The 27,844-nt window shown below is 40.0% G+C and overlaps 2 protein-coding genes across 5 annotated transcripts; both read left to right on the forward strand.

Moving 5' to 3' along the window:
* Window positions 1-3,937: 3,937 nt before the first annotated feature.
* Window positions 3,938-12,048, forward strand: LOC143371753 (acyl-CoA Delta-9 desaturase-like). 3 transcript variants are annotated; one of them, XM_076817331.1, is made up of 5 exons: window positions 3,938-4,145; window positions 4,750-4,880; window positions 5,179-5,384; window positions 5,646-5,831; window positions 6,381-6,763. In XM_076817331.1, the coding sequence occupies exons 1-5, from the start codon at window positions 3,986-3,988 to the stop codon at window positions 6,724-6,726; spliced, it is 1,029 nt and encodes a 342-aa protein (XP_076673446.1). In that variant the 5' UTR covers window positions 3,938-3,985; the 3' UTR covers window positions 6,727-6,763. The 3 variants fall into 3 exon arrangements, with proteins under 3 accessions (XP_076673446.1, XP_076673447.1, XP_076673445.1); XM_076817332.1 differs by lacking the exons at window positions 4,750-4,880; window positions 5,179-5,384; window positions 5,646-5,831; window positions 6,381-6,763 and adding exons at window positions 10,211-10,341; window positions 10,980-11,185; window positions 11,428-11,613; window positions 11,726-12,048 and having other exon boundaries at window positions 3,971-4,145; XM_076817330.1 differs by lacking the exons at window positions 3,938-4,145; window positions 4,750-4,880; window positions 5,179-5,384; window positions 5,646-5,831; window positions 6,381-6,763 and adding exons at window positions 9,414-9,647; window positions 10,211-10,341; window positions 10,980-11,185; window positions 11,428-11,613; window positions 11,726-12,048.
* Window positions 12,049-13,108: 1,060 nt separating this feature from the next.
* Bckdhb (Branched chain keto acid dehydrogenase E1 subunit beta) lies at window positions 13,109-27,343 on the forward strand. Of its 2 annotated transcripts, XM_076817324.1 has the most exons (8): window positions 13,111-13,473; window positions 13,755-13,832; window positions 14,820-15,022; window positions 15,178-15,333; window positions 17,340-17,511; window positions 19,400-19,545; window positions 24,535-24,621; window positions 26,805-27,343. In XM_076817324.1, exons 1-8 carry the CDS (start codon window positions 13,338-13,340, stop codon window positions 26,943-26,945), a joined length of 1,119 nt encoding a protein of 372 aa, XP_076673439.1. In that variant the 5' UTR covers window positions 13,111-13,337; the 3' UTR covers window positions 26,946-27,343. The 2 variants fall into 2 exon arrangements, with proteins under 2 accessions (XP_076673440.1, XP_076673439.1); XM_076817325.1 differs by lacking the exon at window positions 13,755-13,832 and having other exon boundaries at window positions 13,109-13,473.
* The last annotated feature ends 501 nt before the right edge of the window (window positions 27,344-27,844 follow it).

Consider the following 27,844-nt stretch of genomic DNA (forward strand, 5'->3'; position numbering starts at 1 on the left):
TAAAATTCATTCGTCTTCAGACGTCTTAAGGGGATATACCCTTTCGAACGCTCGGGACATGCGTACATTTTGTGGATTTCTTTACAAGTCAGCGGCTTGGTGAAGATTTTCCGCTTTTGTATTATGTTTACATACTACTACGTTTACATACATTGGGAAAACTTCATTGTAAGATAACGCATGGATCAGTCTCGAAAGCCCCAGGATACCGCGCGCCGCTGGTCCTCTGTGCGGCGCTCACTGTTCGGCCGGGCTCGACGCTCGGTGGCTTGAATAAACACACCAACGCTGACGAATTTTATTCGATGGCTTCGAATAAAGGATAAAGCTACGGATGAAAAATTTATTCCACGCAATGGATGAAACTCTCTTCGAATAAAAAAATTATTTTTATTCGTCGGATAAACTCTCATAGAAAATAAGCTCATTCGCATTCGTTGCTGTTCGAATAAAGATAACATTGATTATTCGTGCCTCGAATAAGGAATAAGATTTTTTTTATCTTTTATTCGTTATTTGAAATTTTTATTTAGATATACTTTTTGCCCAACTCTGCTTCTGCGACGCTGCCATGACGTCTGGGAGTTCCTCAACTTTCCCCCACGGACGGTCCCAGCGTTTGTTTTTCCGAACGGTAGGCCAACGTTCAGGGACGCAATTCAAATTCGCGTACATCGGACTTTCTTACAAACACTATTATCTATTCGCTAAAAAAAATCAATGCATTATGGAATATAAACAATATTTGTTGGTTTCAGCTGTACTTTCGCGTGGCCACAGTGGGTGATCGACACGAGGATGGGCGGGAGGGTGGTATGTGGACCCTAAAACTAAAATTGTAGTTTCGGGTATATATTAGTTTCCGAGATACATATTAGTAAAAACACTTTGAGTACAATGCATTGAAGTCCGCCTATACAAACCCTATTAGTCAACTGTTTTCGTTGTAGTAGTTGTCAAGTGTGGAATAGCCGATAATATAATAGCGATAGCAGCCTCAGTATATGTAGGGTGCTCCATGTCAATTATAAATTTAAACATTATTATATGTTTATAAATGGAGTATAGTTGCACTTTTAATATCCTATATTTTTTATAGAAATTTCAAGAAAAATAAATTTAAATGCAATTTCAACAGTTGTTTTGTTGTTATACATAAATATATTCGAGTATTAATCTCAAAGGTCCATAGATTCAACAATTCGGTCATTCACTGGTTGGTTTACCCTACGACAATTTTGAGGTAAAAGAATCATAAAAAAATCATGAAACGGTGACATGGGCCTGTTTTCCACTGGGCCCCTCAATTTTAGATTTCGGGCCCACACAGCTTTCCCACTCCTCCCGTCAAACCACGTGTCGATCGACCACTGTGGCCATTCGGAACAACATCCTTAATATCTCAGTAAAATAAAAATTTGAAAATTATTAACTTGCAAACCTTTTTCACAGTTTGATTTTTTCCTTAACGATCTAATTCGTGTTACCGAAAACCGCTGCAGCTGAGTGACGTGCGATTAGTCTTCCGCCGTTCTACATATGCATATATGCACCAACCTCACCCACTTTCCTCTTATCGCAGTACAAACAAACATATCCCTACTCCTGCCCGTGTCGGTTGTCTGCTCGGCTCTATTCGCCAACATTCCTCATTTCCAGAACCCGAGCGCATGAGTCACAATCACGAGGTCGAGAGTTCAAATCCCAGTGTGGCGATTTTCCTTTTGTTTTAATTATACTCTAATTACACTTTTTAATTTCTCACATATGTCGATATATCCGCCATCTACGGGCTGTTGCTGAAAGTGTAAAGTCATGCAAATGCCAGTAGAGGGCACACGGCGCTTGTGGTTGTCTCCCCAGAGGACTTTAGATTTGATCTAACCGACTGTCCCGGCCAGAAAACGTCACTGACGGTGCGCGCGGATTTTATCGCAGCGCACCACTGGTGCTGTAACTTAAAACGTATGTTTTCCCTCGGAAACGAATTAATAATGAATAATTCTTGATGAATGACGACACCGTGGCTTATTGTTATTAATACGAAAGTTGCGCGTCTCGTTGTTTGGTACTTTCCACCTGTACTTCTGCAAGGCCCGCGGTATTGAAACGAATATCTGTTAAAATAAATAGTATACAACTTTAGTTACATGCTACATAGTAATTACATTGCAATGTTTTATTTTTATTACCGGGTGCAAAATTTCACCCTAATTCCTTTTCCTACTACATTCAACCATGTATACATTCAATTCAAACTTCGCGCCCTTATAGTTCTTACTCTGACGATAATACAACACCATCTCCACCCTTATTAAAAAAAGGTATTTTGATTAAAACAAGACGCATGCAATTACAAATAAAAATACATTTCAACGAATAGGACAAGTCTAACGCAACAAAAAACCCTTCTTCTTCCACATACAAGTTTTAAACCGGACCCACCCCTATGCAAGCTAACTTTAACTTATTTACATGCACCTTTGATTCGTTAACATTCAATGCCACCGGCATTGGGTTCCTTTAGAAATTCAATATCATCGCTCGCTTGAAAATTTCGCGGTGTTTATAAACAGTCCGAATTTTTCTGGAATGCACATGACCCGGCAGGGTCATCACATCCTGCAGTGGTGTGACGCAGCCGAGGTTTCTCAAGGAAACTGATATTAAATTGAAGGCACGCGCATGTCCGCACCGCTTTCTACGCCCAATTTTGTAGTATAAAAGGAACCACGAATGCATACTCGGGTGTTCATTTGATGTTTAGCGCGCTTAGAAGACGGAAGTTTAGCGAGGTCGCGTTCTAATCCCTTTTGAGCAATTATATGGAATAACCATACAGTACGTAACATGGTTGTCAGGCATTACTTTAAACTTATTCCACTTTTAGACCCGCGCATTCCTCAGACTAAACTAACTTTTCCTAGCGGCTCCCGTTGATAACCAGGCACCGCTACTAATAAACTCTAAAGTAACCATAAACCCTCTGATCGCAGCCAATCTCATTGCCCCCTGCATTGGCTCGTAACAACTTTATACGTCCAAATAAAATTTTTAAATAAGAAAACTGGCGTTCGTAGAAAATATTTAATCTATAGTTGTGACATTCTATGGAACAAAAATGGAACAAATATTACATTCCTCTAGTTTCAGGGCGAAATATTCACGTCGCTACCTTTTCTCAATCACTCCTAGCATCGTACGTTAAAGGAAAAAGTTTAATATAATGTGCTTGCGTGTGTACGTTTATTTTCAGGAATAAAGCAACAACGGTGCCAAATGTCACAAGCACCCCGAGGGGTGTGCTATTCGAAGACGATATGCTCCAGGAAAATGTAGTGATGGAAACGCCGAAAGAGGAATAGGTACGAGAGGCGCTTCACCCGGATCATGGTGATTTCCCTCACGTACTTTCATCTTGCAGCACTTTACGGAGTATACCTCCTTGTCACTTCCACCAAACTGATAGCCGCCTTTGGTGAGCGACATTAATATTTCGATGATAATTTTGAAGAAATGTCGAAGTAGAAACTGGGCTAACAGTGGAATTAATTCTAACGAAGTGTCATTGATACGAGTAGTTTACGTTCAGTTAATTCCATGTTCTAAAGAAACTTCGTCGTCGACCCATCAACTGATCGCAAGTGTGTCGCAAAGTGCAATTCGGAGCACTTTATCTGCTAATTAAAAATATATTCCTAACTTTTATATTTCACCTTTAATTATCAGTTCAAAAATATATGATCCTCCAGATCTTTTATTAATCGGACATAAAATAACTGTTAAAACTTGGAGCGATTGTTTAATTTTTTTTTAGGGGCACGGTTTTTAGTAATCAGTTCGTTATTATCTGCGCGGTGCTATATTGGGAGGAGTGATGCATAATTCTTGATATAACTGAGACAAGAGAATATTTCGAATAAAAGTAAAGTAAGCCTGGGGTGTAACATTTTTCCGTACGTATGTCCTCAGGAATAAAGCAAGAATGGCGACATATAGTGATGGAGTGATGGATACGCCGAAAGAGAAATACGAGAGGAGCATCATCTGGGCCGCCGTGATTATCTACGGGTCCTTTCATCTTGCTGCACTTTACGGAGTATATCTCCTCTGCACTTCCGCCAAATTGATGACAGCCGCCTTCGGTGAGCGACATTAATATTTCGATGGTAACGTTTAAAGGAATGTTAAAGTACAAACCGACTATCAGTGGAACGAACTCTAACGAAGTGTCATTGATACGAGTACTTTACGTTGGGTTAATTACATGTTTTATAAAAAATTGATTATAAATCATCTAGATCTAGAATAACGAGGCGTAAGATTATCCACCTGAAGTTGCTCTTAGATTTTCGTGTTAGTGTCTTAAGGAAGAATCAGGATCAGTTTCCAAGTTTCGCTGACAGTTCTTATTTTTCCCTGGGATCAGCTCAGAATACCTGGGGAACAGTTATACCTGAAATTATTAGGCTATGCAAAATACTTCGTACCTATTTCTAAAAAAGATTATTGAAGGGATTGAATACGATATATACAGACGTAGCAAATAGAAAATGTCGGAAAATTTCATCATGTTGGCTCGCACTGAGTCGTTAATATAAATTCTACTTTCGAAATTGTTCTATTCCTAAACAGGGTGACGGTCTCTATCAGTCTAGGCCTATCCTTATTATTGAATACGTTACAACTCTATGAAACATTTAAACACATTTGCACATATTCATTTGTTCATGTTTTTGTTGCTTGCAGCACTCGGCCTATACATATCAAGTGCCATGGGAGTCACAGCTGGTGCTCACAGATTATGGTCGCACAGAGCCTACAAAGCAAAGTGGCCGCTGCAGGTCCTGTTGATGATCCTTCAAACCACCACCTTCCAAGTAAGGATTCGACTTGAAATACACTCGAATACTCGATCCAAAATAAGTACGCGAATATTTCTAATGGGACTGAAAAATAAACGTCAATCATTTATACAATAAAAAAGAAATAGGAGTACAATTCTTCTGGTTAAATTAAAATCGAATCCGTAAATATTCTCCTTGCCTACCACATTTCTAAACACTTTAAGAGTGAATTTAAGCGACACATCAATCAATGAGTTGTCTTCGATGTTTATATAGAATAATTAGAATGCAATTAGCCCCAACTTAATTCTTTCTGATTTTTTTTCGACAGTGGTCTGTAATTAACTGGGCCAGGGATCATAGACTTCATCATAAATATAGCGACACAAATGCAGATCCTCATAACCCAAATAGGGGATTCTTTTATGCGCATATGGGTTGGATGATGTGTAGAACGCACCCGGACGTCAAGGAGAAAGGCAAAGGAATCGATATTAATGATCTGAAGAAAAATCCTCTACTTGCGTTCCAGAAGAGGTGGGCACAATCTTCGGTTTTTTGGTTTGTACTCCTCTACCTAAGGGAACATTTCGAGTAAAAGAAAAACAATTCTGAATGTGTGGAAATACAATATTCGAATTCCGCGATCATAAGTGTAATAATAATATTAAGTCAAATTCTAACACATATTATTTTAGCTTTGGCGGCATGCAAACACTTTTATCCACCGCTATATTTAGCTTTCATGCGAGATATAAACTGTTATTTGACTTAACAGCTTTCCTAATGCGTTTACAGGTATTACATAGTCCTGATGCCCCTGTTGTGTTACTTTATACCAACTATTGTACCAGTTCTATGCTGGGACGAAACGTGGTCGAATGCTTTCTTCGTTCCCGGGATACTGCGTTCTGTTTCCTTCTGGAACGCCGTGTGGTTGGTCAATTCTGCAGGCCATACATTTGGAAACAGACCATACGACAAGTTAGTATGGCTTGAAATTTATATCATTCAGCTCGCATGAAGTAACTCGCATTAACAATGTTTAAGTTATTATCTTTTTAATATGCGTTTAGTCGAGTAAGAGATAAATATAATCACTCTTTCACAATGCAAAAATCTAAATTGCAATTTATCCTTATTTACTATTTAGATATATAGCTCTCACACACAAATTTACAGGAAAACTGATTTTGTTATTTCTTCATGTGTTATTTAAACTTATCGATTTTTCTGGAATCTGATCACGCAGCTTGATTCAAGTTGAGAAGGGTAGTACTTACAATTAGTGTTCTATTCCTTTTGGCGGGAGCTTCACAACGATGCAAAGTGACGGCGACACGCTCTGCTGCCACAAATCGCTTTATTACACTTGATATTAACATTTGGGAAACGCTGTATTAGGAGGATCATCGAGCGACGAATTCCAGCTTGGCGGTTCGATTAATCGAACATTTTTCTCTCTTCAAATATATGTATAACAGGGACAATAGAAAAGTAGCGCTACTTTAACGAACTCATCGCTAATTTCAGGTTCATCGAACCCTCTAACAACATGCTTACAAACGTCTTCATTTTCGGTGAGGGCTGGCACAATTACCACCACGTGTTCCCGTGGGATTACAGAACGTCCGAGCTGGGCATCTACGGATTAGACACAACGGCAGCGTTCATTTACTTCTTTGCGAAAGTCGGCTGGGCGTACGATCTGAAAGTGGTACCCAGAGACCTGGTGCAGAAAAGAGTGAAGAGAACCGGTGACGGCAGCCATGAAGTGTGGGGCTGGGGTGACGCAGATCAAACGCAAGAAGACAAGGACCAGACAGTGGTGATACGTAGGCTAAAGGGCACTTCACCGCCAAATTTCGCGAAAACATAGCTAACTTTTATGACTGTTTGTAGAAAAAAGTATACAATGTATGGGTCTAAAAGTTATTGCACTTTATTCTGCCACAAATGAAGAATATAAAAAAATATTTATTCCATTTTTGTCCACTCCTGCCTCTGATATACTCCTGCCACGTTCTTCGGGCCTTTTTCGATTCAGTTGAATTTTTATTTCTTTGATGACTCTTCTAACTTTGAGAAAATTATAAGGAAGTAGCTGTTAATATATGTATACAATATGTTTCTGGATTTTTATCCTTACTTTTAATGTTACGAATCAAGTTCTTTATACACTAAGTTTCCAATAAACTAAGTTTCAGACATCTTTATCAATTCAAATAATAAACGTAATTTACTAAGATTTAAAGTACAAAGAAAATTAATTAAACTCAAGTAAACTGACGTAAGTGTATTTAATACGTGTAAATCGGTGTTTCTGTAATTAATAATTTTTGGTGTAAGAATCGCATAAATGTTTTTTTAAATATATCAACAAATTCGCAAAAAGTGATTAACACGATAGTTCCCGTGGCATTTGCGAATATGTAGTATGAACGATAGTGTAATAGTAATTTCAAGTAGGAATATCAATGCTTAGTCAGCCACAGTAGAAGGAACACTCATATGTCAGACATAGGCGAAAAATTCATTAGAGATCAGACATAGACGTACAAAACCAGTTCTAAATGATTAATCGTTACTTAGTGATACTATATTAATAATATATTAGGATTTAAAGAGGTCGTACATCGCATAAACAATTTACATCTTTCTGTTTGTATTAACTGTTAATAATAAAACATTAAGGAAACTAAATAAAATCTAAGTAAACTTAAGATATGGTTTTGAATAGAGCTTCTTTAGTACTAATATGCATTTAGCAAGAACAAAAATGGAAACATTTGTGACCAAAGTTTTAAGACCATACGTTACATATATAAAGCATTATTGATATCTTAGACATCGAAAATCTGTTTTACTGTTTGCTAGCAGAAGCACCAAAAAATAATGAACTATTTCCATTAGTTGCGCAATATTTCACAATTATTAATGGTATTCAAAATAAATTATGGATTTTTATGAAACCCCTGGCGAATCTGCTGATGGCAAATTCAAGGCAATAAATGACTCCATGAATTTTTATAAACTTTTCTTTGACCAAATAGAAATCCTACAGACATTTCTGAACGTCGCAACAACGTGGCTTTGATAGCAAAATTTTATTTCGGCAAATCCGATTTAATTTAGCGAATCTCATTGTTTCGAAAATCGCGAAGGGTGTAAGCCTATTGCATTAGATTTCAACGCCTCGCCTCCAACAGGAACCCCTTTAAGGGGTTATACCTTAAAGATATCAGTGACAAATGAACAGCAAGTTTTCCGGAGTTTTAGAAATATGGAAATCAAAGTTTCATGTGGGGGTGTATAATTAATTTCACTGCCAGTGACAGAAATGGATTCCTGGCAGTTTCCCGATTAAAAGACACCAAATACCATGTAAACTCGACTATTTTTAACGCAGTTCAAATGGTGAATTACAGTAACAAGTTGTAAGTATTTGAGACAGTGAAAGAGGACAACTTTCACTGGCTTTTATACCCAGCATAATTTTCTGGAGTTCGCAATATTTTCCGTGAAACGAAGGTGCCCTTCTGTTCATTAAATGAAATACTATATATTTTGGCACACCATATGAAAGCAACTGTCACGACAAATTCAGCCATGTGGTAAGCTATGAGCTTCGACGTCACGCAAGGACTGGAACGAAAGAAACAGATTGAACATTTCGGCTGACCGCAAGGCGAATACAGCGTCCAGCCGGTCCCGTGTTTATAAACAGTCAGAATTTCTTTGGAATGCACGTGACCCGGTAGGGTCATCACATCCTGCAGTGGTGTGATACAGCCGAGGTTTTTCAAGGAAACTGATATTCAATTGACGGCACGCGCATGTCCGCACCGCTTTCTGCGCCCAATTTTGTAGTATAAAAGGAACCACGAATGCATACTCGGGTGATCATTTAAGACAGAAGCTTGGCGAGGTCGCGTTCTATTTCCTTTTGAGCAATTATATGGAATAACCATACAGTACGTAACATGGCTGTTAAGCATTAGTTTAAATTAAACTTATTCTTCTTTGAGACGCCCGCGTTTCTCAGTGCGTTAACCCCGAGAGGTGGATTTCGGTACAGCGTCAAATAAACTCTACCAATTGCGAACACCGAACTTATAGAACATATGTTGTTATTTCTTAGTCAGATTTCTTTATTAGCATCCAGTCAATATTTGAATTTCCAGTGTGAGACAAACCCACAGAAATGCATTTCAACCCCTCGAGGTGTATCGCATTATGAAGTTACGAGGCTAAACTATCTTTTCTTAGCGGCTCCCGGTGATATCAAGGCACCGCTACTAACGAACATTCAAACAATCACAAATCCTCCGCTCGAAGCCGCGAATCTAATTGCTCTCTGCCTCGGCTCGTAACAACTTTATACGTCCATATAAAATATTTAAATAAGACAAGTGGAATTCCATAGTTGTGACATTCCATTATACGTGTGAACGAATATTAGATTCCCCCAGTTTCTCGATGAAATATCCAGGTCACTATTTGCCTCAATCACTCGTAGCATTTTATGTTAATGGTAAAGTTTAATATAATATGCGTGCGTGTGTACCATTGTTTTCTGGAATAAAGCAACAATGCCGCCAAATGTCGCAAGTACCCCGACGGGCGTGCCATTCGAAGACGAGACACCCCAGGAAAATGTGAAGATGGAAACGCCGAAGGAGAAATACGAGAGGAGCATCATCTGGGCCGCTGTGATTATCTACGGGTCCTTTCATCTTGCTGCACTTTACGGGGCATACATCCTCTTCACTTCCGCCAAACTGATGACAGCCGCCTTTGGTGAGCAACATTAATATTTCGATGGTAAATTTTGAAGAAATGCTAAAGTACAAATTTAATACCAGTGCAACCAGTTCTAACGACGTGTCATTGATACGAGCAGCTTTCGTCTGGCTAATTACTTGTTTTATAAAGAAAACTAGCGTTGCTACCTCGGCTTCGTCCGAAATTTAAATCCCGATTTTATAAAAAAAAATTTTTTTTTTGTGAAAATGAAGAAGCCCCCATATACCCGACAGGTGCTCTCGAAAGCACCCTTTTCCTAGCGAAAAATTATGTTTTAGAACCAGTTGAGCTTGAACTGAGCTTTGAACTAAAACATAATTTTTTTGCTTGGAAGAGGGTGCTTTCGAAACCACCTGTTGGGTGCATGGGGGCTTCCGTCGACTCTGTTCGGCGGTGTCGCCAGATATTAGGATGAATGTGGTTCTGAAACATAATTCAGTGAAAATCGTCGTATCCTTATTACGTTACAACCCTATGAAACATTTAAACGGTTTGCACTTGAGTAATCATAACTAACATTGCACATGTTATTTTCTTCGTGCTTCTGTTACTTGCAGCACTCAGCCTGTACATATTAAGTGGCATAGGAATCACAGCTGGTGCTCACAGATTATGGTCACACAAAGCCTACAAAGCAAAGTGGCCGCTCCAGGTCCTATTGATGATCCTTAACACCATAGCCTTCCAAGTAAGTGAACGGATTCTTCCATAAAGAAATTTGTGATCGTCATATGGACCATATGATGATCCTGTCACACAAGAGCGAGCAAAAAGACGGTCATCAATCAGGCGGCAGGCAACCTAATTGAAATACTCCATGGAACCCCAATATCATGATTCTTCCCTTATGAAATTATTTTAATCGGTTCTACAATCGTTACGAGTCGTATAATAAATGTCAGTTATACTTATCATCTTCTCGATATCATTGGAATTAATAAATTATTTTGTATAATGTTAAATAGACAGTTCAGACGAAATTGCAAGCAACTGGTTATCGTATGGTCGGTAAATCGACTTGAAATAAATTCGAGTAGGTAATGAAATGTACCGAAATGAGTACATGAATATTTCGAATAAATCTGAAATGTAAAAATCAATTATTTATAAAGTTAAAAAAAAATGAGTACAAATCTTCTGGATAAATTGAAATCGAAACCGTAAATGTTCTCCCCACCCCTTTAATTATATATGTTTTGTATTTTCTAAACTCTATAAGCGTTACTTCTGTTAGCGGAAAGGAACTCTACAAAATATGTTATATACAATAGTATAATGTAATTCCAATCAAATGCACTTAATTTAATTCTTTGTTTTTTTTTACAGTATTCTGCAATTAACTGGGCCAGGGATCATAGACTTCATCATAAATATAGCGAGACAAATGCAGATCCCCATAATCCAACGAGAGGATTCTTTTTTGCGCATATTGGTTGGGTGTTGTGTAGAAGGCATCCGGACGTTAAGGAGAAAGGCAAAGAAATAGATATTAATGATCTGCAGAAAAACCCCGTACTTGCGTTCCAGAAAAGGTAGGCACAATTTTCGGTTCTTTGGTTTGCACTTCTCTACCTAAGGGAATACTTCGAGGAAAAATAAAGTAAGACAGTCGAGTAACATTTTCGAAGAAAATCAATTTTCAATGTGTGGAAATTCAATAATCGAATTTCGTAATTTTATAGGCCACAGTTTTTCGTAAATATTTAATTAATTACAAATTCTTACATTTCTAATTCTGTCATTTGACTTAACATCGTTTCTAATATGTTTACAGGTATTACATAGTCCTGATGCCCTTGCTGGCTTTCATTATACCAACTGCTGTACCAGTTCTATGCTGGAACGAAACGTGGTCGAATGCTTTCTTCGTTCCCGGGATTCTGCGTTTTGTTTTATTTGTGAACGCCTCGTGGCTGATCAATTCTGCGGGCCATAAATTTGGAAACAGGCCATATGACAAGTTAGTATGCTAAAAATTTATATCCTTCAGCTTGCATGAAGTAGGGATAAGCCTAACCCACGCATTAACAATGGAAATTCGATTACTTTAACGAACCCATCGCTAATTTCAGGTTCATCGAACCCTCTGACAACATGGTTGCAAACGTCTTTACTTTCGGGGAGGGCTGGCACAATTATCACCACGTGTTCCCGTGGGACTACAAGACGTCCGAGCTGGGCAACAACGGATTCACTGTGACGACAGCGTTCATTGACATTTTCGCGAAGATCGGCTGGGCGTACGATCTGAAAGTGGTACCCAGAGACCTGGTGCAGAAAAGGGTGAAGAGAACCGGTGACGGCAGCCATGAACTGTGGGGCTGGGGTGACGCAGATCAAACGCAAGAAGACAGGGACCAGACAGTGCTGATGCATAGGCTCAAGAAGGATTAGTGGGAAAGAGCAATCGATCCATAAAACAGCCGATCGTTCGTTCTCTCAACACTCTTATCCACCCGATGCTTTACGATTTGTCGCCAGATGGCTAGCCTGGGGTCTGGGTTCATTTCTTGTAACTAAAGTCAGCGAACTTGTCGAAACACACGTAGCAGCAATAATTAAAAAGTTCATATTTAATACGCCTTTTGGAAGTGCATGTACGTCCTGCTACATGGTGCTCTACGAGCCGTCTAGTCGTAGACCGGCACAGGAGTAGGGGTAGGCGTAATTACATAAGATTGAAAATCATGTGTAGTGGAGGATTTAAGGAAAAAGGCTCAGGTGGCAAAAGTTCTGAGGCACCCACTTTTTCGGGAAAATGAAGAGGTAGTTTACTAAAAACGGACTAACAAGGAGAGTCTCCCAGGTGTCCGCCTCCGATTAGGGGGTGAAACCACTCATCAAAGTTCATAAGGCTTATAAAATTGTGAAGAGTAAAACTTCATATAAATTTCCTTTGCGTCATAATTATCCAAAAATCAAAGCTATCGTAGACGAACACCTGAAAATCATATAACTTTGAGGGGTGGTTTTACCCCCTAAATATGAAAACGGGCCGCAATAAAAAAAACACGTATATCTTAGTTTTCGGTCCTCTAAAACATATCCAAAAACCAAAGCAATCGGAGACCAACACCTGAAAATCTTATAACTTTGAGGGGTGGTTTCACCCCCTAAATATTAAAACGGTTCGCAATAAAAAAACACGTATATCTTAGTTTTCGGTCCTCTAAAACATATCCAAAAACCAAAGCAATCGGAGACCAACACCTGAAAATCTTATAACTTTGAGGGGTGGTTTCATCCCCTAAATATGAAAACGGTTCGCAATAAAAAAAACACGTGTATCTTATTTTTCGGTTCTCTAAAATATATCCAAAATTCAAAGCAATCGAAGGTGGACATCCGGGAGATTCTCCTTGTAAGTGTAGTAGTACAGAAAAAAATATTGTGGTTGGATACCTGGATCTAATTATAATTTATTTGGAGATGGGGCCTTGGGCTGCTCATCAGTGGCCCTGTTAAATCCGCCACTGAGCGTGTGCATAAGCAAGTGCATGGAAACTCGTTGTTGTTACGCTTGTAGAGGCGCTCGTATCGCGAGCCAGGCTGTTTACGAAATTCGAGTTGGGTCGAGTACGGGGCCGCGCGCGTTCAAAAATACCATATTGTATGTAAATAACGAGGAGGAGATAACGCACCCGCATTATCATCGCGCTCTCTTGCAAGTAGCGCATATTCACGATGGTGCTCAGTAAATTGTGCACGCGGTTGTTGAACACTCGTGTGACTCTGGTTTCCAATCCCAGATATGTGCGACGCGAAAATGCCAGACAGATACATTTCACGTATTATCCTGATAAAATCACGGACACCGCCGGTAAGTGCAAGAGTTTCTTTAATTGCTATACGGCGCGATTGAACTAAAAATGTGTCGAACAAACTTGACGAGGAGGAATTTTGGATAAGAAAATCGAATAGGAAGCAGACTTTTCTAAGTGCCTGCCAGCGCGCGTTAAAGATGCGTACGCACACTTCCGCGCATCGGTTATTAATCTGTGTTGAATGCGGGCACGTGGAATTTGTGGCAAAATATTGTAAACGGGAGAAATTGATCGGGAAAGAGGAATAAATGGCTTCACATCAATCATTTTATTTCAGATGAGACCGAAACGATGAATATGTATCAAGCTATAAATAGTGGACTACGAATCGCGCTAGCGAGAGACCCTGATGCAGGTAGCAACAATTTTCTTGTCAACTGAGTACTGTGTAATTATAGATGATATATAAATTATACTTATGTATGTTACTCAATCGACAATTACTTAAAGAAATTGAAAAATCTATTAAGACTTTGCAGAAGAGTAAAAGTAACAACGTTACGAATGGCTCCGTTACGTTCTGACGAAAGCACAAACTATTTTTTATCTTATCATCGAAAGGCGATAACGTGATTATTGTAATACATACATGTATGCATGTATATACTGCGTCAGCTACTAAGTAGTAGCACATGCTATTTCTCAATACGCGATATTTATGGATTACTCTTACTTCAATGAGAAACATGTTTATCATAAACGATATTAAGTATTGCGTATATTTTAAAAAGTATAATTAATAGAGGTGCACATGTGTACAATTATTAAGGTACTTACTAAAATGCAGGCATACTCGATTGACTTTTAAAACCGATTTTCAAGGAAACAAATACTAGTTGAAGAAAAAGTTATTGCGATACAATTTCAATTCATTTTTGCATCTTATAAATCCTTAGCCAGTTATACGCATAATTAATGTGTAATAAAAATGATTTATTTCGAGAACAAAGCCCCGACTCAAAATTCCTGATTTTAATTTTGACATATTATTTCATGAAAAATCGCCATTTCGAGATTATATTATCAACGGACCAGCCTGTATCATATATCCCTCTTGCTTTTTTAACCCATTTTATAGTGCCAATCTAATTAAAAATTTTAAATCGAAATTTAGAAATATTCCCTTTTTTAGTATAAACTTAATGAAAATCAATTTTGAAAAATTTTTCCTCCAAATCCGCGGACGGGGCAGCTACCCCTTTTGCACCCCCCTCCGGACACCCATGAATGGTGCAGAATGGAGGTGTAGTATTGTCAGAAGATTGTGCTATTAACAGAATGGTAATTTATGTGTCTCTGTTGATAGCCAATTAGTATGCAAATAATCATTTTTGTTGTTTAGTGATATTTGGTGAGGATGTCGGGTTCGGAGGTGTTTTTCGATGCACGCTTAACCTACAAAAAGAGTTCGGGCAAGACCGCGTTTTCAACACACCTCTCTGTGAGCAAGGAATCGCTGGCTTTGGAATCGGATTAGCTGTAGCCGGTGTTACAGCCATCGCAGAAATTCAATTCGCGGATTACATATTTCCCGCTTTTGATCAGGTATAGTGTTCAATCGTGATCAACCAAATAATAGTTATTTCTCGTTTCTTCAAAAATACAAGTATAGGGATATTTTTCGCAACTACGTAGTGTTTCGTATGGTAAGTTGAATATAAAAGCACTATTTTAGCTAATTTCTGCAATGTTATCGGCAGCTGGTAAACGAAGCCGCCAAGTTTCGATATCGGAGTGGAGGAGAATTCGACTGTGGTAAATTGACACTTCGAACGCCTTGTGGAGCTGTTGGGCATGGTGGACTTTATCATTCGCAAATGCCAGAAGCCTATTTCGCCCATACGCCAGGTTTAAAGGTGTGTAAGAATGATGACGTGATTCATTACATACATGAATAATTAATTACCTTAATAACAATAACGTACAGATAATTAGATATTTACGCAACCAAAGTATGGAACAGGTCTAACATCTTATGGAAGTTTATTACAAAAACTGAAATACCACATCGTAAGGAGAGGGATTTTGTTGCGCTCTCTACGTTTAAGCATCGATGAATTATAGGATAGACCACGGTGTAATAGACAGATGTTTCAGGTCAGCAAATTTTGAAAATAGCTTCATTTTGCATAAAAATAAGGATGCATATAATGCTCCCCGCGCCTGTCGCCCCCTACACAGGGCCCTTCTCGATCACCACAGACCATACTTCGTCTATAATAGCGTGCATTTCTCACATATCATTTTTATCTGACGTCGATATGATGTACTTTCTGTATTACTTTTTGTATTCCCCAATAGATGTCTGCATCACCACGTACCGGAGGAAACAACGTTACGCTATAATATAGTCAGTAATCGAAGGGTATACGATTTGAAGTAGAACCTGCCCTGTGTATGGTCAGACAGTCTACGCTTCAGGCAGTCTCCCTTCCCTAATTTATTTTTGTTAATTTTTTTTAACATTTCGCGATTATCATTCGATACATCATTCTCGTCGATACACTTCTAAAGTATACGATCACGAAATCAACTGGCGGAAGATATACCCAAGGGAACTACCGACTTATGTAAGCATCGCGAGCGAATTTCTATGCTCAAGGATATGCTACGCGCGCGGCGGCACGCGTTAGCTATAGTCATTGGCTTTTAACTTTCTGGAAGAGATTCCATGAATATTGTACGACACATGTACTCTACGTATGCATGAAGAAAGTTTTCCTCCTACACCGCCGCGCGACCACCGACACTATACAACCCGATTACACGGACAGCGGCGCGCAACGTCGCGTCGACATTTCCTGAAGCTGAAACATCGCTCGCTCCTCGCCGCGCTCTTCGATGCAGCGTGTCCGTCGCGGAAACAAAGACGGAACGCAACGGAACGTACCAACGGGTTTATTCATTGGCAATAATAAGATTAACCAGCCCGTGTAGCTATTTTCACCAAACTTTAAACTTTCCTACCCGAAGCGTAAACATCCCTCGTTATTTCTTCTAAGTCGTTCCGCTTATTTTCCAGGTTTCACGCAGGCTCGTGAGAACGAAGAGAAGCGCATTAAAGTTTAGCAAAATGTTTCTTCCAAACCTTATAGGGTGTCTGGAATGAAACACCGTGGAATTACATTCTACAGTAAGCTTCGAATAAAATGTCTCACGTCAATGGAAACTCTGATTCTCAATAAAAAAAAAATTAAAACCGACTTAAAAAAATAAAAATGCACTAAAATGTAAAAAGTAACTTCTTCCCTTATTTAATCTACGACTGTGAATATTTTTATGTCGACGCTTCATTTGCACTGTGTAAATCTGGCGCCGACTTAAAAAAATTGACAGTGGTAGATTAAATTAGGAAAAAATTATTTTTTACCTTTTACTGCATTTTTATTTTTTTGAAGTCGGTTATAATTTTGTTTATAAATCTTTTTATTCGATGGTTTTTATATACATATATTGACACAACATGCTGAGGAGATATGCGCTCGTGTACATAAAATAATAATAATTAGGTGACAATAGTCTTTACTAACCAGAACTGGCAAAATATTGAGCTAATATTCTTTGCAGTGCAGGATGGGAACTTGCACCGTTTACCTCTTCAACTCCTCAAATCATAAAGAAATTTCACTGCGAGCGTTCGTATTACCCCCCGAAGCATTGTTCCCAATGTTGCGATATAAGAGCACCGATCACGTCATTGGGAGGATTGCATTTTCTTTGCGCCCCAAACTGTGTTCCTTGCTCCTCGACACGCATACGTTCGACACAAGGAAAGGTCGCCCGTTCGCGAATTCCTGAGCGTAATCGTTGATTGCGCGAGTGTGGAAAAGAGTAATGAAATGTGACCGAACGTCTTTTTCAGATCGTTATGCCCCGCGGAGCGAAGCAGGCGAAAGGCCTTTTGTTGAGCTGCATAGACGAGCCGGATCCCTGCATCATGTTTGAACCGAAAATTCTGTACCGCACGGCGATCGACCAGGTGCCGAAAGATCATTACACGATAGAGATCGGCAAAGCTGAGGTCGTGAGAGAAGGTAGGCGTGCAGGAAGACTGACTGGACCGGCGGGATAAGTTTCACCTCGCAACTGCATAACAATGCTGTCTCGGCAACTCCGGTCGTCCTCCACGCATAAATCAATCCTTTTTCCACGTTTGCGGTAGTAATGACTTTTGTCGAGGGTCGCGAGGCTTTCGCCGATTCATCGTCGGTAGCTAGCATGTGAAATTTACAACGTCGTTGGACGCCGATTAATTAAGGGTATAAATAATTCGATACGCGTCCGCGTTAACGATTCGATAACTGCTCACTTCGATCTCAAGGGTTTCATAAATAACCGCTTGTTAAACGTGAATCTTTATAGTCGATGCGTAGATTGTCCTTTTGCGTGAGATTCCACGCGTGAGTTGTTGTTCGGGTTTTACCTCCAATTCGCGCGGCATTTCGAAATTCAGATAAAGATCCTTTCCACCGCGCCATTCGAAGTTTCGGGGACACGGAGTTCGCGAAGGTGATAGGGGAGATGGGGGAAATAAGAGCCAGTTAATGAAAAGTCAAGATATTTAATCAATCACTTGAAATATATATTATAACCACTGGCAATTTTTTAAACAATTAATAAACAATTACATAAGAGCAGCCTTCTTCGGGTGCTATCAACTCAAAATAAACTATAACATTTTCCTGAATAGAAAACAGTTTTGGCCCACATTGGCCGCAGGTATTCACACAGAACAAAAAACAAATTATTTAGCCAAAAACAAGATTGAAATCTTCTCTTCTAATACTAAAAGTACAACAATTATTAGAGATCCATAAGAATCGGTACAACAATCGAGTTTAATGATTTGATTAATGTTTAACGAATTCTAATTGAGTGGACACACTTAGCTACAAAAATCATGTCTTTAAGTACTTCTTTGGTGTGTCACAAACTGTGCCAATCCTTTCCAAGTTGGCATCTTTAGCAAAAAAAGCTGTCACTATTGAAAGTCTTTGTGGGGTAAATTGACTTAAGGAGCTACTTGACTCTAATTACCCCTATGACCCTTATTTTATTTCTGTAAAAATAGCAGAATAGCATTTGAAATAAACCCAAAATTGAAGTTATCACAACAAAGTTTATCTATGGATCATTCAAATTAAACCTAAATAAAAAATATAATAGACAAAGGTTTTGTATTTACTATGTCGACGCAAATTTTCGAAAAATAACAGAAAAAACATCTGTAACAAACAACGTTCTCTGTCATCAGTACGAACGCGATTAGCGAGACAAACAAATGCCCAGCATAATTATTGCGGGGAGGCATCCCTTCGAGCGGAAATACGTCTTCGTCCGATTTACAATATTGCTAAAACTATACTGGCTCTTATTACCCACTGGCTCGTATTCCCCCGTCGCTCCTAAGCTTCCTCAATTATAATTTCAGAGTTTATCTCTACAGTTCCGAATTTTGCAAGGCGGTCATCTCGAGAATCGGCACCCCTTTCCTCAAGTCACCCCTTTCATCAGCGCACGGTGGCACGTCCCGCTTCAACAGGGACCCCGTATCATTCGGCCTTCCGCATTTGATTCCTTACGGAACGATAAAGCGATTCCACCGCTGGGTTCGTCGATTACCTCGTCGGTCTTATTAATAATTCGAACGCGGGGCGCACGGTATCATGCCGCCGTGCTTGTGCCTCGTGCGAGAACGACTCGCTCGGTCATTCCAGAATATAATATTTATCGGTCGTAATTCTCCTTTCATTATCCAATCGGCGGAGCAGTACACGCGACGACCGGTCCTGAAACAGGATACGCGAGGGGGCGGGAGCCGGGGAGAGAGCCGCGACACACAAGCGTAGCTGTAATCGCGAGACACTGTGCGGCGCGTAAGGTGAAACGAGCGTGGCGTGTACACATTTGCGCTGCTCGTAGGTGATGCGGTGACACTCGTGGGCTGGGGCACTCAGGTGCACGTACTGCTGGAGGTGGCCGATCTCGTCCAGGAGAAGCTCAATGTATCCTGCGAGGTGATAGACCTCGTGTCTATCCTACCTTGGGACGCGGAACTCGTTTGCAAGGTAATTTCGTCATTATCATTTGCCCCGTTTTCACGCGTTAATGCAACCGGATCGTTTGCATCTGCATATTACGTTTAAGCGCGGCTACGCTCGCGCGTATTACGTGGGCACGTTGTGTCCTTCGCCCGAAACAAGAGAAAGACTTTGAGGGGACGGGGAAAGAGGGGGAACATGGGTGCAGTATTTTAATTGTAGAATTAATTTTATTCATCCATGCGGAGACAATTTTATTTCAGTTCCGAAGCTTAGGTAATGTGTAAGTAGATATTAGTTTGCATGTGTTAAATGCTTAGAATGGCTATCGTTATTACCAGAGTTTAAGTGTTATCGAAAATTCATCCGTAAAGGGGGATGATACTCAGGAAGCGGGTTTTTTTACATTGCCGCGAATTTTTTTCGCAGGTATTTAATTTAAAAGAGTCGAGACAATTTTAAAATTAATTCAATTTGACAACTCACACATGAGTTATTGATAATTTGGTACGTGAAAAATGTTAATTGTTTTTAAAGCTGTCTCAAGCCTCTGTGGTTAGAGCTTTTCTAATTTCTCTCGCCCAAAATTTGCCGCTCTAAGCCTACTTATGGGGGAATTCTCGTCTAACAGCCCCAAAAGTAATTGATCCATCTTATTATTTATTCTATTATTTATTAATTTATCTGGAATCTTGTCCACCTCTTCGACGATGTAACTCCTTTCGGCGGGATGTATATCACCTATCACAGTCATCTGATTGTAAAAAAAATAGAAATTTCTTAAAGTTAAATAGTTTACGCTAGGATTGGTCCACTTTAAAGAAGAAATTAAAAATTGAGAGTTTGAAAGAAAAAGTAAGTATTTCCTTATACAATTTTTTCATATTATTCTTTATATCGACAAAGAAAGTATGATAAATAAAATCTAAAATTAAGATTTTAGGTCCAGTTTAAGCGTACATTATTCAACTTTAAGAAAATTTCCTTCTTTTTGCTATCAGATGACTGATTATCACGATTCCACAATAATTAACAAATAATAAAAGGGATCGACATCAAAAGAAAAGAATTCCACAAGTTTAAAGATGCCTCCTCATATCCCAAAAGAGTTTAATACAATATTAACAATAGATTTTAAAAAAAAAATTCATAAATTTCGGAGGCTGTTACACGAGAAGCGTGTAACCTTAACCTACGCACAAATCCGCTCCTGATGGTAATAGATTAATTTCAGAACGGAAATACCACAAAGTGTAACTGAATTCCTTGAATACTTTCCCCAGAAGAATATTTAAAGCAAGTAATGTTAATGGATAAACTAGCCAATGTTGCTGGTGTTCGAATGAAAGCTATAATTTGCTCGTGACATAACGGTGAGGTTACTTCATGGCCTGGGGTCAATCAGGTGTTGCGTGCCAGTAACTTCGACGGGTTTAATAGTTGTGGCAGAAATTTTCATACCAGTAATAATAACTGCCGTCACCTTCTAAGGCATGATTTCAATTCCTATAAAAGACTGATAGAACCGCTCGAGAAGGCACCCTGCTTTATGACCTTCCTAGCTCGTTAACTGGGTCATTCTTTGACCAGAAACGCCCCCAGTATATTTAAAAAAAAAAACGGTGGAACACGAATGAACCGATTTCATTCACAGCGAGCACTACGCACGATCTAATAACTGTATTTACTGTTTCAGCCCGAATGTAATTACCTACTAAATTCCCACGCCGAATTAACCCGCCCTGCCCCGTGCAGAGAAACTTTCAAGCAACGAGTTAACTCGCCTTCCCCACTCACCGCATTAATAATATCCCACTGACTTAAAAAATTCACCCCCACAAACAATCCCACAATGTAACTATTTGAACATACGCCGCACTTGCGAAATAACGCGATTGCAGAAACGTATTCTAACGAAAAAGGTTAGCGATTCATTTTTTAACGAGTTCGTAAGTGCACCGGGCGGCTTTCTTTTCCACCGAGTTTCAAAACGCCGCTGCAGACTTTCGAAATTCGTGGAAAAAGCTAAGTATTCCCGAGCGTTGCAGAATAATTACGAAATGCAGATAAACGGTGCATGCCCATTTTTTTTTTTATTTGCGAAATCGACGGTAACATGGATAATCCGCCTCGATCGTCGCGCTTTTATTACTTCCCCTCTTTAATTAGCGGGTCATTAAACCTCTGTCTATGTTTCTCTCTCTCTCTCTCTCTCTCGTCCGCGCAGATGCGAGTCTAGTTTCGACTAGAATAATTTCTAGTTTCCCCAGTAATCCCAGTATAATATAAACTATTCTCTTAATCTCCCCACCCCTTTCCCCCCTCCGCCCTAGCTAAATGCCAGGGGCCGTTGTCGTGGCGGTAACGATACGAAAAGTAAATGAAACCAACATTCACTCGGCCGAATTACGGTACCGCGGATTGCCGCGGACACTAATATCGCGCTGATTTATGCTAATCGATCTTTAGCCGCTTAATGATATGCCGATTGGACGGTATGCACTCGCGGCTCGTTATTATACATGCATACGTGCCCGCGCGCGTCCTAGCAGAGAGGCGAGCGTAATTGGAAACCCGTTCCGCGCAATTTCGATACATTCACAGATTCCCCCGGTCGATGATGCTCGCCGAACGTCGCCGACTCTCGCGAGGCAGAACTGCCCGTCCAGCGGAAAGTTCCCTCGCGATCTCTGGGAACTGTCCGAGGGATCTTGAAAGCAGGCAGCTTGCGAAATAGCTTGGTCTTGAAAAACGATGATTATGAGATAGCGCATGACTAGTTAGACTCTTAGAGCGAGGCAGCCTCCGAGGCGTCCGTCATTAGCGACCGTAGAGCTGGTGCAGTGACTTCAGTGGCCATCGGAGAAAATTGGACAGGTAGACGTTAAAAATTGTAGGGGTCCTGTAGAAAACAGGTACATGCCACGTCTGCGTAAATTTTCGTTCTTTTGTGGGTAACATTAATTCGTTCCTGCGATGTAGTTTAATTCCACCTCGTCCTAATACAGTGGTGCACAGGGAGCCGTTTTAGCGCCTAGCTGCGAGCAACCCGCCTGTCCCGTTGCTAAGTAGAATCGCTGAGGCGAACTGCAGTAGTGTACGTGCATACGGTATGGCTTGAACCCAGCTATATACACTACTGCAGTTCGCCTCACCGATTCTAAACTTAGCAACGGGACAGGCGGGTTGCTCGCAGCTAGGCGCTAAAACGGCTCCCTGTGCACCACTGTTCTAATATAATAGCACGTACCTACGTTTCGCCGAGCAGAATAGTATTAAATTTTCTTCTTGCTGAGAAAAAACAAATGCGTAGTGGAAAAAGGCCCCGTGTTATTCGGCTGCTTTGGGACAGGCGACCTAATAAAATTAATTTTTCAGATAATAGCTGGCATTTATCGTCCAATTCAAGTAGAAAATAATTAGAATTTCGTACCGCATTCCCTATGAAAAAAATTTCTCCTTCAACTTGCTTTCCTCTAAAATCATAAAACGGTGGCACGAGGATGTTTTCCACTGGGCCCCTCAATTTTGTACTTAAAATTTGATTTAACATTTCAAATCTGTCTGACGTTCATTTTCATTTCTATTGTCTGGTGCTTGCGATATATTCTTCGGCGCAGTGTCTATCAGAAAGAATTGAACAGCTGGGAATGCGATATTTCATAGCACTGATATTAATATTGTAGAATATTTTAATTATTTTGTCTAATACCAGTGATAAGTTTTTATGTCGCGAGTTTGAAGGAAACAGGGGCAATAAAGATCGTAAAATATCGTGGACACTAACTACATGGACCTTCGCGTACAAAACGGTTTTCTGCGAATTTATTTTTACAAGTTAATCTATTTTACAAATCCTTGTAACATTCTTGCGTTCCGGAAGACACCACCATCGCCGTTTAAATATCAACTAGAAGTAAGCCTAAAGGGATTCAGGCAAAAACAATTCAGTAAATTTGCACGTGTTTAAAAAAAAAAACAACATATATTCGAGTCGCAAGAAACTTAAAGATTATCGTTTTAAGCATCATCATAAATTGATCTGACATTCGCAGAACGTTGAATCTTGAAGTATGAATAATATACTGCAATAATACGCAAGAAAATATTTTAACCTTTTCTACCTTACTCCCTCGTGCGTCGTTACTCGTTGCTGGTCACAGTTATTCAGTGATCACGTTGAACATCGATGGATCAATGAGTTCGGGAGAGGGTGAACGATAGCAGGTGACCGTAACTTCTGAAAGTTGCAGGGGAAGGTCAGCTGAAATCTGAAATGTCACAGAAACCTGTAACGCACCGCGCAAGCCATGCGTACCTACTATCGAGTTACCGTTTTCTAATGATTTACAACGGGACACAGGCGCAGGTGCGCCTACGTGTCTTAATTACAGGCCACCGTCGCTCGATCCCTAACGTCGATCGTGGCTCGTGGATCCGCTTGGTCGCCGCGAAACGATTCGTACAGCCGCTATATTAATGCTTCGCTTAGCGTCGGGCTGTATGTAAATTATTATTATGCCAGTCCGCATGGGACGGGGCATAAATCATTCACGAATTGATCCGTGGAGCGGACCGTTTGTCCAACGAATTACCCTTTGTGACACGTGTTAGAGGATTGAACGTCGCTTTTCTACGTGACACGTCCAATGCTATTCCTGCCTCAATCATCCAAATCGTACAACTTAATGGTGATCGCTAATTATTCTCCGGCTATAAAATACATGGGTAGTTAACTTCATAATCGCTTTCCATAATTCTCGTCGAAGGCACAGATTATCTGATTAAATGAGAAAAATAGTCAGAGTCACCGGGGATACTGTTCTTCTGGGAAGTTAACTTTTATGACGTGTCTGCCAATCAGACGTTTAAGCACTTAGTGTGCAATCGCGTGGTTCATAAAGTGGATTGATAATTTCAAAAGTATTAGAGATGCATAATACGTGATTCATGTAAGAGTGATTTGCAAAGTACTGTCTGATTATGGCAGCGTTTTAATCGTACGTTACGTTGCAGTCGGCGAAGAAAACAGGACGCGTGCTGGTCGCACATGAGGCGCCGCTAACGAGTGGATTCGGAGCTGAAATCGTCTCGACCATTCAGGTAAAGGCAATTGTTTCGGTTTAAGTTTCGGCTTTGAACTGATTCGAGTTAGCTATTACGATGGTCCCATTGACAAACAGTACGTTGGGTTTTTTTTTACTTGTAACTACTTTCGGATGTGTTTCCTGAGTTACTTTAACACTGTGTTTTGGGCGAATTTTCACGTTCGTATTTTCTGGAGCGTATCGAAAGTATTGTTCGAGCGCCCCCCAATGTTTGCTCGGGACGAGTTAAGTAAAACTTTCTCGGCGGCAGTGATCGCTCGTAAAGTCCAGAACAACTTGAAGGGGCATTTTTCAAAACATTGCACCACGCAAAGTATTAATTCACTAAGTATGTACTTAGCAGTTTTGATTCACCTGACAAGGTTCAAGTAATAAGGATTTTATATAATTGTAAATGATTGTTTGTAAATCATAACTCATTTAAGAATCAGGCAATCGCCTTTATTAAAATAACTATAATGATTTCTATGGTCAATATAATTAATCGATCGTTAAGGGTTGTTCCAGTTTAGAGGCCATAAAATAGGGGATCTTAGGAATTAATTGAAGGAAAACTTCTACATATCGATTTTTGGACTGGAACCTCCCTTTAAGCATGCAATATATTATTTTCAAATTAAGGGGTCAGTCCACTGTGACGGTTTGAAAAATTAAGCTCTTTTTAAAAAAAAAATTTCTGCGTAGATACAACATGTAATGCAATAATTTTTTTCGGTATTTATTAATCTACTCTTATATTATACAAAAAGATTTAAAAGATTTCTTTTTAATTTGTTTTAATTAAAATTTTGAAGCCATCGGATGTACTTCAGTTATTTTTCACATTGCAGATCTTGATGGAAGGAAATAGAAGAATCCTTTATATGTCATTAGTGTTGGAGCAATAATTTAATTTAGTAAAATTGATTAGTATCCACGTTTTTAAAGTCGATTTATTTAAATGGGGAAGCATTTATTCGGGAAACAATGTTACTAAAAGTAGGATATCGTTGAAACCATGTCTATATAGTAATGTGAAATAACTGGACGTAGTTGAAGCATGCTTCGCGATAATTTACTCCTACTATCCACGCGTTGGCATGTCTAATGGTCAAATGTGATTTTAAGTATTCCAGTTACGAAATTATTTACACGTAGCGCGTACACAAGCGCTCCCTGCCCAAAATGCATTATAGGTATGCATGTTCGATGCATCGTTGGCATGTGGCAGGATATCATTACGCGCGTTCCTGTTACGTCACTGCGCACTTCGTGACGGTTCGATACGCTTCAGCTTGTTCAGATGTACAAACTTATACCTTGCAAAACTCTAATCCTAGCGCTAAATCAGCAGGCATACTGCATGGTTAAATAATTTATAATTCAGATAAGCATTTAATAATTCCATCTTAAAAGGGGCTATCGCTCAATATGACACACTGATATTAAAATGACCTCTGGAGTCCACATTCATGGGTCGCACATAACTATGTAGTTTTGTTAGGTGCACACTGCTTTTTCAATTATCAGAAATAATACATTTTCAAAGTGTTAAAAGACGTTTTAGGGCTTGCACGTAGTTAATATGCACTAGTTAAATCGAAAGGGAATTGTTTGGTAAGACGTTGTACATGTATAATAATTAACATTGTCAGAATTAGAAGAAATTTTCGATTGTGGCAATGATTTGCTTTCTATTGTTTACTGTGAATTACATGGAAAGGAGTGAATTTCTTTGACACCGAGAATTGAAGAAATATTTCAAACAGAGCCAAAGAATTTCATAAAGGGGAATAGGAATCTTAGGAAAACTTAGTAAAAGCCAAATATGTATCTTTGATTGGTTGTTTATTCTCACCCAGCATACGTACCGAAAATATTGACACTATTTACGTGATGACCTAATACAGTACGCACTCGTTATAAGCTCGTTTCTACCATGCGTTGTACGCCCGGCGACTATCCCCAGCATTTCCTGGAATCCTTCGGACGAGAATGAGAGACCCGAGAACAAGCGAAAGAGTCTCCCTCTTGGGTTTCCTCACTCGCGCCTTTTAACGCACGGAATAGTGTCCACAACTCGCTATAAGCCCGCCGCCAGCCCCGTTCGTCGGGCTTATAACGAGTGCGTACTGTACAAAAAAATTCACCAGGCACTGAACTATAGCGAAGCAATTAATAAAACCATTTTCAAAACAGGAGTCATGCTTTTTGCATTTGGAGGCGCCGATACAAAGGGTGACAGGCTGGGACTGTCCTTTTCCACACGTGTTCGAACCGTTCTACCTACCCGATAAGTGGCGATGCTTCGCGGCTGTCAGAAACATCCTAAACTATTGAAATTGTGCCTGGGATATTCTCCTTACGAGCGCGGTGGAGTACGACAGAAACTTGTTGCCTGCACGGACACCACCCACGGGCAATGCACGCTGGATACGACATTGATTTCTGGAATTCCTGACGTACCATCGCCGCATTGCATCCTGGCCGATTGGTCCAGAGACATCTTTATCGCTGTTCTGCATTCGTAAGACGCTACCCGCGCCTTTCGCAAAAACCACTCGCGCTTCGGGTTTGCCGACTCGGTAGATTCCCTCTGACCATCAATGAAACGTTTCGCGCAGAACGAAACTTCGGATGCTCCGCAGCGCCACCAAAGAAATGTAATCTCAAGATCAAGTTCCTTTGTTCGCTCTACGATGTATCGTTACCGTTGAATAAATAAACTTCTACTGCTCGCGTTCGTTCGTGTTACTATTCCTGTAGCATAAGTAAAGGCTGATTTTCACTATTTCGTCGACGACAGGCGGGCCGTCTATTTTTTAGAGGGCTAAATAGCGTCGCGCTACGTGCCCTCGAATTGCTCGCGAAAATGCATTTTCAATAATATGTTTCGACTTTGCTTGGACCAGCGACCGTAGCCGTGATGGAAAACACTAGTTCTCGTTAGACCACCGAAGTTAAGCATCACGGGGCGGTGTACTTGGGAAAGATGGGAGACCACCTTTCTCCCGGTGCGCTGCTGCTGCTGGGACCCAAAGGAGAGAGGAGTTATCAAAAAAATGGGACTATAGTTCGTTGGGCAATATAAGCAAAAGTAAGCTTGAAACGCCATCCTGCTTAAAACACAGGACTTTGCTCGGTTACATATCTCGTAAATTTCTTTGGGAAGTAGAAGTGTGGACAGGAACCTGCGGCGTGGCAGTGCCCTAACCCGTGTTCACGAAACAGTGTAGAAA

Source organism: Andrena cerasifolii, chromosome 7 (assembly GCF_050908995.1).
Source record: "Andrena cerasifolii isolate SP2316 chromosome 7, iyAndCera1_principal, whole genome shotgun sequence".
In the NCBI taxonomy this organism is placed as follows: domain Eukaryota; kingdom Metazoa; phylum Arthropoda; class Insecta; order Hymenoptera; family Andrenidae; genus Andrena; species Andrena cerasifolii.

What these genes read in the sequence shown, in the direction of transcription:
- LOC143371753 (XM_076817330.1), top strand. Translation starts at nt 9,440, where the DNA reads ATGCCGCCAAATGTCGCAAGTACCCCGACGGGCGTGCCATTCGAAGAC. An exon ending in TTAACACCATAGCCTTCCAA is followed by an intron (nt 10,342 to 10,979) that starts GTAAGTGAACGG and finishes TTTTTTTTACAG; the next exon opens with TATTCTGCAATTAACTGGGC. An exon ending in GTACTTGCGTTCCAGAAAAG is followed by an intron (nt 11,186 to 11,427) that starts GTAGGCACAATT and finishes ATATGTTTACAG; the next exon opens with GTATTACATAGTCCTGATGC.
- Bckdhb (XM_076817324.1), top strand. Translation starts at nt 13,338, where the DNA reads ATGGTGCTCAGTAAATTGTGCACGCGGTTGTTGAACACTCGTGTGACT. An exon ending in TAAAATCACGGACACCGCCG is followed by an intron (nt 13,474 to 13,754) that starts GTAAGTGCAAGA and finishes ATTTTATTTCAG; the next exon opens with ATGAGACCGAAACGATGAAT. An exon ending in CCCATACGCCAGGTTTAAAG is followed by an intron (nt 15,334 to 17,339) that starts GTGTGTAAGAAT and finishes CGTCTTTTTCAG; the next exon opens with ATCGTTATGCCCCGCGGAGC.